The sequence below is a fragment of the Rhopalosiphum padi genome, chromosome 3, assembly GCF_020882245.1.
Source record: "Rhopalosiphum padi isolate XX-2018 chromosome 3, ASM2088224v1, whole genome shotgun sequence".
Taxonomy (NCBI): domain Eukaryota; kingdom Metazoa; phylum Arthropoda; class Insecta; order Hemiptera; family Aphididae; genus Rhopalosiphum; species Rhopalosiphum padi.
The window spans coordinates 32,252,826-32,263,356 of NC_083599.1; the positions used below are offsets into that span (position 1 = coordinate 32,252,826).

General features: G+C 30.3%; 1 protein-coding gene across 1 annotated transcript; it reads left to right on the forward strand.

The window, feature by feature from the left end:
• Positions 1–3,530: 3,530 nt before the first annotated feature.
• Positions 3,531–5,914, forward strand: LOC132927800 (SCAN domain-containing protein 3-like). The gene has a single exon (XM_060992387.1). It carries the CDS (start codon positions 3,850–3,852, stop codon positions 5,638–5,640), a length of 1,791 nt encoding a protein of 596 aa, XP_060848370.1. The 5' UTR covers positions 3,531–3,849; the 3' UTR covers positions 5,641–5,914.
• Positions 5,915–10,531: the final 4,617 nt, after the last annotated feature.

Sequence of the window (10,531 nt, forward strand, 5' to 3'; positions counted from 1 at the left end):
AGTTAATCTCTTGAAACCTGGACCACTATATTAAGAAAATGATTCTAATTTACCATTATTAATTTGCATACATTTCATTTAAGCTGATACTTCATAAACACTATAAGACATGTTTTAATATGATTATTTTGACTCGTATTTTATATTCATATTTTTAACTGCCTATAAAATACTAAATTCTCAAGTTATTCTTTAACAATTATACATTATTAACTTACTACAATTTTTCAGATTGACGTATGTCAGATCACTCAAGGCATGCAGAAACATGAATTCACATTTCTACCACTTAAGAAAGTATCAACATCCTATGCTGAAAATGGACTAGAAGATACTGCTAATAATATTGGGTTTATGTAATGTGCGTGTAAGGGTTATTGAATATAATTGATAGTAAATTAATGGCAGTGAAACAATTGAGATTCGTTAATAATCTGAATAAAATTTTAGTTAACACCTTTGACTTGTAATTTTCATTCATAAGAGTTACCATTATTAACTTGCATACATTTCATTTGAGCTGATGCTTCATAAACACTATAAAACATGATTTTGTATGATAATTTTTACGAATATTAAAAATTCATTTTTTTAACTGTTTATAAAACACTCAATTCTCAAGTTAATCTCTTAAAACCTTGACCACTATATTAAGAAAATGATTCTAATTTACTATTATTAACTTCTATAGATATTATGTTAGCTGATTCTTCATAAATACTATAAAACATGTTTTTATATGATAAGTTTGAGAAATATTATGAATTCCTATTTTAATCTGCTTATAAAACAGTCAAATATTAAATGTATACACCAACAGAGGGCGTGAGCGTCGCCGTAGTAGGGACGACATCCGTCGGCCGAATCGCCTCAGAAAGAAACTAGATAGTTGTGTGGCGTTCACCGTACTGCTGTGTATCGTAACGGGTCGTTGTTTTTACTTAGATTTTGAGTCTACTCGTTATTTATTAATTAAGATTTTTGATATTATAAACGAATTGTTCATATTTTATGCCCGAAGTTAACACAAGTAACTGTCTTGATCCTTGACTACTAGATCAAGAAAATGATTCTAATTTATAATTTTTTTCATTTTACCTGATATTTTTACTTCATAAAAACTATAAAATATGATTTTATAAGTTAATTTTGACGAATAATACAACTTAACATTTTTTCGTATTGAAAAGGAGCGATTATCAGTTGTTGTACAAATGTATTCTTTAGTTACACTCATAATACATTTGAATTCCTTCTACAAACCATTCTGGTACATTTGTACTATCTTTTATGGCTTATCATAATTATTATTTATTATCATCTGTTATCTATGTTTTGCAGTTCTACATTCGTTTTTGTATTTAAGTTTCAATTGTAAATTCCTTTCATGTATTTTGTATAAAAATGAAGTTTGTCTGTTAGTTTATGTTTTGATAGTTTCCTTTTCTGAATTACTCAGTGTTGTCCACGTACTAGTTGTTATATAAAAATTGTCGTTCTCCTTATGGTATCTAGTAGCGACATTTTGTCCTCCAACCATTATACATATTTAACTTACTATTTTTTTTTAGATGGCTGTACACCAGATATACTCAGGACATATTGAAACATAAATTACCATTTCTACCACATGGGAAAGTTTCAACATCCTACGTTGAAAATGGACTGGACGATCCTGATAATAATAATAGTTTTATGCATAGTACGAGTAATGGATATTGAATATAATTGATAGTCAATTAATAGTAGTGTAACAAAAAGTTAGTGTCATGAAATCCAGACCATTAGATTAAGTATATGATTCTTATTTACCATTTCCAACTTCCATATATATCATATAAGCTGATACTTCATAAACACTATAAAACATGTTTTTATATGATTATTTTGACTCGTATTTTAAATTCATATTTTTAACTGCTTATAAAACAGTGAATTCTCAAGTTAGTGTTATGAAAGTCAGACCATTAGATTAAGAAAATTATTCTAATTTACCATTATTAACTAGCATACATTTCATTTAAGCTGATAATTCAATAACGCTATAAAACATGATTTTATATGATAATTTTGACGAATATTAAAAATTCATTTTTTTAACTGTTTATAAAACACTCAATTCTCAAGTTAATCTCTTGAAACCTGGACCACTATATTAAGAAAATGATTCTAATTTACCATTATTAATTTGCATACATTTCATTTAAGCTGATACTTCATAAACACTATAAGACATGTTTTAATATGATTATTTTGACTCGTATTTTATATTCATATTTTTAACTGCCTATAAAATACTAAATTCTCAAGTTATTCTTTAACAATTATACATTATTAACTTACTACAATTTTTCAGATTGACGTATGTCAGATCACTCAAGGCATGCAGAAACATGAATTCACATTTCTACCACTTAAGAAAGTATCAACATCCTATGCTGAAAATGGACTAGAAGATACTGCTAATAATATTGGGTTTATGTAATGTGCGTGTAAGGGTTATTGAATATAATTGATAGTAAATTAATGGCAGTGAAACAATTGAGATTCCTTAATAATCTGAATAAAATTTTAGTTAACACCTTTGACTTGTAATTTTCATTCATAAGAGTTACCATTATTAACTTGCATACATTTCATTTGAGCTGATGCTTCATAAACACTATAAGACATGTTTTTATATGATTATTTTGACTCGAATTTTAAATTCATATTATTATCTGCTTATAAAACACACAATTCTCAAGTTAATCTCTTGAAACCTGGACCACTATATTAAGAAAATGATTCTAATTTACTATTATTAACTTCTATAGATATTATGTAAGCTGATTATTCATAAACACTATAAAACATGATTTTGTATGATAATTTTGACGAATATTAAAAATTCATTTTTTTAACTGTTTATAAAACACTCAATTCTCAAGTTAATCTCTTGAAACCTTGACCACTATATTAAGAAAATGATTCTAATTTACTATTATTAACTTCTATAGCTATTTTGTAAGCTGATTCTTCATAAACACTATAAAACATGATTTTGTATGATAATTTTGACGAATATTAAAAATTCAATTTTTTAACTGTTTATAAAACACACAATTCTCAAGTTAATCTCTTGAAACCTGGACCACTATATTAAGAAAATGATTCTAATTTACTATTATTAAGTTCTATAGATATTATGTAAGCTGATTCTTCATAAACACTATAAAACATGATTTTGTATGATAATTTTTACGAATATTAAAAATTCATTTTTTTAACTGTTTATAAAACACTCAATTCTCAAGTTAATCTCTTAAAACCTTGACCACTATATTAAGAAAATGATTCTAATTTACTATTATTAACTTCTATAGATATTATGTTAGCTGATTCTTCATAAATACTATAAAACATGTTTTTATATGATAAGTTTGAGAAATATTATGAATTCCTATTTTAATCTGCTTATAAAACAGTCAAATATTAAATGTATACACCACTGGTTCCCAAACTGGGGGGCGCGCCCCCCTTGGGGGGCGTGTACACATTGCTGGGGAGGCGCAAGCAGTTTTTACGAAAGACAATTTTTATTGATTACATTTTTTTTATTTTAAAACGTAGAGAAATAAAATTAGTAGACTGGTTCTCTTTATCGGTTCTCGGGTATCAATAATGGATAACCGATAATAACTATAAATAGTTTTATGCTACGTTATCTGTAAATTAATCGGAACGATAAAAGGATGTTAGGGAAAAGCTATTAGATTAGTTTAAACTCGATTTAGTTTCGTTTTGCAGTCGCATACTGCACGTAGTATCGTAGTACGTAGTCGTCGCGAGTGTACATACGTAAAAATAATGGCTCCACAGAAAATAAGATTGTATAACGACGATTATATAAAGTTTGGTTTCACGTTCATTCAAAAGGATGGTATCCAAATGCCACAGTGTGTTATTTGTCACGTTGTGTTAAGTAACGATGCTCTCCGACCAAGTCGACTAGAACGACATTTAACCACAGCTCATCCGATGCTAAAAGAAAAACCTAAAGAGTTTTTTGTTGCTAAAAAAAATTCTTTAAATAAAATTAAACTTGACAGAACCGGAGAATTTCAACAGAATAATGAAAAAATTATTGAAGCTTCATATCACATCGCCTTTATGGTGGCTCAGCAAAAGAAACCACATACATTGGGTGAAACATTAATTAAGCCTAGCATACTTAAAGCCGTTGAAATAGTACTTGGTGAAGAAAGTAAAAGGAAAGTTTCTCAAATATCTCTTTCAGACAATACAATCAAACGACGCATTGATGAATTAGCTTTGGACATACAAAATCAGTTGATTCATAAATTAAAAAATTCCGTATTCTTTGCAATTCAGTGTGATGAATCAACTGATGTGGCCAATTGTTGTCAGCTATTAGTTTACTGCCGTTTTATAAATGAAAAGACTATTGCAGAAGAGCTTATGTTTTCCCAGGCCTTAAGTTCTACCTCAAAAGGCAGTGACGTTTTGTCTGCCATCGATATATTTTTTGATCAGAATGGCCTCTCATGGAAAAATGTTGTAGGTGTATGTACAGACGGTGCCCCTGCTATGCTAGGATCACGATCGGGTTTTGTGAAGCTTGCAAAAGATAAAAATCCATCAATAATTGGTTCTCATTGTGTAATACACCGCCAAGCCTTAGCTGCAAAAACGCTGCCATTTGAAATTAAAAATGTACTAGAAGTATGTATAAAAATTGTTAATACCATCAAAAGTAGTGCTCTTAATTCACGTCTTTTTAAGATTCTTTGTTCTGAGCTATCAGCCCAACATTCTGTTTTATTATTCCATACCGAGGTTCGTTGGTTATCCAAAGGAAATATGCTTGAGCGTTTGTACGAATTAAAGTCTGAAGTCGAAATAATGCTTTTACAATTAGGAAAAGACGATCTTCGGGAAAATTTTACTGATGAAAATTTCACATTCTACTTCGCATATCTAGCAGATTTTTTTGAGACTATTAATAACCTAAATCTCAAATTACAAGGGAGGAATATAAACGTAATAATCGCGAACGATACTATCAACTCATTTCTAGAAAAGATACAACTGTGGAAACGCCGAGTAAACAAAGAGACTCCTAATTTTTCGTCTTTCCGTCGACTGAACGAACTTCTCTCTGATGAAGAAGAACCATTTTGTCCTACTGGATTGAAAGATATAGTGATTAAACATCTCGACAGTTTGACTGATGAATTCACTCGATATTTTCCAAATTTTTCGAACAAAAGTTGGCAATATATGTTAACAAGTTCTCCATTCAGTACTAACGTAGACACATTGCCAGATATAATTCAAGAACAGGCAATCGAGCTGAAGAACGATTCACGGGCGAAAATTGATTTTAACAGTGGTAGCTCTTTGGAAGAATTTTGGGTAAAATACCAACCTATTTATCCTGAAATTTCAAATGAAGCTTTAAAAGTCCTTGTACAATTTTCATCTACATATTTGTGCGAATCTGGGTTCTCCAGCATGGCAGTTATAAAAAACAAACATAGAAATCGTTTAGATGTCGCATCTGACTTAAGGTGTTCATTATCAAATATTGAGCCGAACATAAAAAAACTGTCCAAGGAAAAGTGTTGTCAGCATTAACATTATTTATTAATTTCATTATGTATTTTTTTATTTACCATTATTATTATTATTATTATTATTATTATTATTAACATCTAATTTCATTATGTATTTTTTTATTTACCATTATTATTATTATTATTAACATCAATAAAAAAGTAGTCATTCTGAATAATTTAAAGTTTATTTTTAAAGAACACAAAAAAATATGATCAATTTTTTTTCAATTTAAAAAAGGGGGGGCGCGAGATTTTTGAAAATATATAAAGGGGGCGTAGAATAGAATAGCTTGGGAACCACTGGTATACACCAACAGAGGGCGTGAGCGTCGCCGTAGTAGGGACGACATCCGTCGGCCGAATCGCCTCAGAAAGAAACTAGATAGTTGTGTGGCGTTCACCGTACTGCTGTGTATCGTAACGGGTCGTTGTTTTTACTTAGATTTTGAGTCTACTCGTTATTTATTAATTAAGATTTTTGATATTATAAACGAATTGTTCATATTTTATGCCCGAAGTTAACACAAGTAACTGTCTTGATCCTTGACTACTAGATCAAGAAAATGATTCTAATTTATAATTTTTTTCATTTTACCTGATATTTTTACTTCATAAAAACTATAAAATATGATTTTATAAGTTAATTTTGACGAATAATACAACTTAACATTTTTTCGTATTGAAAAGGAGCGATTTTCAGTTGTTGTACAAATGTATTCTTTAGTTACACTCATAATACATTTGAATTCCTTCTACAAACCATTCTGGTACATTTGTACTATCTTTTATGGCTTATCATAATTATTATTTATTATCATCTGTTATCTATGTTTTGCAGTTCTACATTAGTTTTTGTATTTAAGTTTCAATTGTAAATTCCTTTCATGTATTTTGTATAAAAATGAAGTTTGTCTGTTAGTTTATGTTTTGATAGTTTCCTTTTCTGAATTACTCAGTGTTGTCCACGTACTAGTTGTTATATAAAAATTGTCGTTCTCCTTATGGTATCTAGTAGTGACATTTTGTCCTCCAACCATTATACATATTTAACTTACTATTTTTTTTTAGATGGCTGTACACCAGATATACTCAGGACATATTGAAACATGAATTACCATTTCTACCACATGGGAAAGTTTCAACATCCTACGTTGAAAATGGACTGGACGATCCTGATAATAATAATAGTTTTATGCATAGTACGAGTAATGGATATTGAATATAATTGATAGTCAATTAATAGTAGTGTAACAAAAAGTTAGTGTCATGAAATCCAGACCATTAGATTAAGTATATGATTCTTATTTACCATTCCCAACTTCCATATATATCATATAAGCTGATACTTCATAAACACTATAAAACATGTTTTTATATGATTATTTTGACTCGTATTTTAAAATCATATTTTTAACTGCTTATAAAACAGTGAATTCTCAAGTTAGTGTTATGAAAGTCAGACCATTAGATTAAGAAAATTATTCTAATTTACTATTATTAACTAGCATACATTTCATTTAAGCTGATAATTCAATAACGCTATAAAACATGATTTTATATGATAATTTTGACGAATATTAAAAATTCATTTTTTTAACTGTTTATAAAACACTCAATTCTCAAGTTAATCTCTTGAAACCTGGACCACTATATTAAGAAAATGATTCTAATTTACCATTATTAATTTGCATACATTTCATTTAAGCTGATACTTCATAAACACTATAAGACATGTTTTAATATGATTATTTTGACTCGTATTTTATATTCATATTTTTAACTGCCTATAAAATACTAAATTCTCAAGTTATTCTTTAACAATTATACATTATTAACTTACTACAATTTTTCAGATTGACGTATGTCAGATCACTCAAGGCATGCAGAAACATGAATTCACATTTCTACCACTTAAGAAAGTATCAACATCCTATGCTGAAAATGGACTAGAAGATACTGCTAATAATATTGGGTTTATGTAATGTGCGTGTAAGGGTTATTGAATATAATTGATAGTAAATTAATGGCAGTGAAACAATTGAGATTCGTTAATAATCTGAATAAAATTTTAGTTAACACCTTTGACTTGTAATTTTCATTCATAAGAGTTACCATTATTAACTTGCATACATTTCATTTGAGCTGATGCTTCATAAACACTATAAGACATGTTTTTATATGATTATTTTGACTCGAATTTTAAATTCATATTATTATCTGCTTATAAAACACACAATTCTCAAGTTAATCTCTTGAAACCTGGACCACTATATTAAGAAAATGATTCTAATTTACTATTATTAACTTTTATAGATATTAGGTAAGCTGATTCTTCATAAACACTATAAAACATTATTTTATATGATAATCTTTACGAATATTAAAAATTCAAATTATTATCTGCTTATAAAACACACAATTCTCAAGTTAATCTCTTGAAACCTGGACCACTATATTAAGAAAATGATTCTAATTTACTATTATTAACTTCTATAGCTATTTTGTAAGCTGATTCTTCATAAACACTATAAAACATGATTTTGTATGATAATTTTGACGAATATTAAAAATTCAATTTTTTAACTGTTTATAAAACACACAATTCTCAAGTTAATCTCTTGAAACCTGGACCACTATATTAAGAAAATGATTCTAATTTACTATTATTAAGTTCTATAGATATTATGTAAGCTGATTCTTCATAAACACTATAAAACATGATTTTGTATGATAATTTTTACGAATATTAAAAATTCATTTTTTTAACTGTTTATAAAACACTCAATTCTCAAGTTAATCTCTTAAAACCTTGACCACTATATTAAGAAAATGATTCTAATTTACTATTATTAACTTCTATAGATATTATGTTAGCTGATTCTTCATAAATACTATAAAACATGTTTTTATATGATAAGTTTGAGAAATATTATGAATTCCTATTTTAATCTGCTTATAAAACAGTCAAATATTAAATGTATACACCAACAGAGGGCGTGAGCGTCGCCGTAGTAGGGACGACATCCGTCGGCCGAATCGCCTCAGAAAGAAACTAGATAGTTGTGTGGCGTTCACCGTACTGCTGTGTATCGTAACGGGTCGTTGTTTTTACTTAGATTTTGAGTCTACTCGTTATTTATTAATTAAGATTTTTGATATTATAAACGAATTGTTCATATTTTATGCCCGAAGTTAACACAAGTAACTGTCTTGATCCTTGACTACTAGATCAAGAAAATGATTCTAATTTATAATTTTTTTCATTTTACCTGATATTTTTACTTCATAAAAACTATAAAATATGATTTTATAAGTTAATTTTGACGAATAATACAACTTAACATTTTTTCGTATTGAAAAGGAGCGATTTTCAGTTGTTGTACAAATGTATTCTTTAGTTACACTCATAATACATTTGAATTCCTTCTACAAACCATTCTGGTACATTTGTACTATCTTTTATGGCTTATCATAATTATTATTTATTATCATCTGTTATCTATGTTTTGCAGTTCTACATTAGTTTTTGTATTTAAGTTTCAATTGTCAGTTACGTCATGTACGCCGTCAGCGTAACATCGTTATTTCGTAGTTCCGCTTATAGTACTAGCTGTGCGAGTCAATCACCACCGAATTTTTTCGTTGAAGTGTCTAAACATTCGTATTGTCTCAACCTCAAACATAACGTCTACCTTTCTTTGATCGGACCCCTGGTTGTTCCAAAAATCGAAAATCGGTAACATATTTAATTGCTTACTCGGGCGGCGGCTGCCCGCCCGTCCCGTGCGTGTCACCGGCCGACCGGCTTATCGGTCTAATTGCCTACCGTTGCTCGCTATCTCAAGTCGACGATGCTCGATTCAAGGTCGTCCGGTAAAAATAATAATTCCGCTCGTGCTAATGTCGCGAGTCAAAATAACTCTAATCGGCCTCCCAAGCCGACCGATAAAAACGTAAATAAGAAATTAACTATCAATACTAACTTAAACAGCGACGTACGTAATCTCTCCGATGATTCCGATGACCAATCATGGTCTACTAATAAATCCAAACGTCTCGTCTCGCCAGGTCTTTCTCCTAAATCTAAAGAGCTAAAAATCGCTAAAACTAACACCTCCAAATTCTCCACGCCAAATCGCTATGAAGCACTCAGTGAAGTGGTTACCACCGAATCCATGGATACGGCTGAACAAACAAATGAACTTTCTCCTACAACTCCGCCACCTATCTTCATCACTACACCAGTCGATTTTAACGATTTTTGCAAATCCTTACTATCGATCACGGGCGAAAACGGCTTCGAATGCAAATCGTCTACCAAACACCTCAAACTCACTACGACCAAAATCGAATTCTATCGCCTTATTATACATCTGCTAAACGAAAATAAATTCGAATATTTTACTTACCAAGTCAAAGCTGATAAGCCCTATCGGGTTGTAATAAGAAATCTTCACCCAACGACGGACACAAATTCCATTAAGGATGAACTAACTTCTAAGGGCTTCGCTGTAAGATACATCTCTAATATCCAGGCTAGACTATCTAAATCTCCTCTCCCGCTTTTTTTCGTCGATCTAGACCCGGCTCCTGAAAACCCAAATATCTTCAAACTTACCTCTCTTTGCTACACCAAAATTAAAGTCGAAGAGCCTCACTCCCGGAAGGACCTTCCCCAGTGCCATAGATGTCAGGACTACGGCCACACCAAAACTTATTGCAATCGCGATCCTCGTTGTGTCCGCTGCGGCCAAAGTCACCTCTCTGAACTCTGTGAAAAATCAAAGGACACCCCGGCTTCCTGCGCTCTCTGTGGGGAAGCACACCCTGCAAACTATAAGGGATGCATCAAACACAAAACTCTGCTGCGATCAAGAAACTCCAAACTCAAGAACCCCACTCAAACCAAC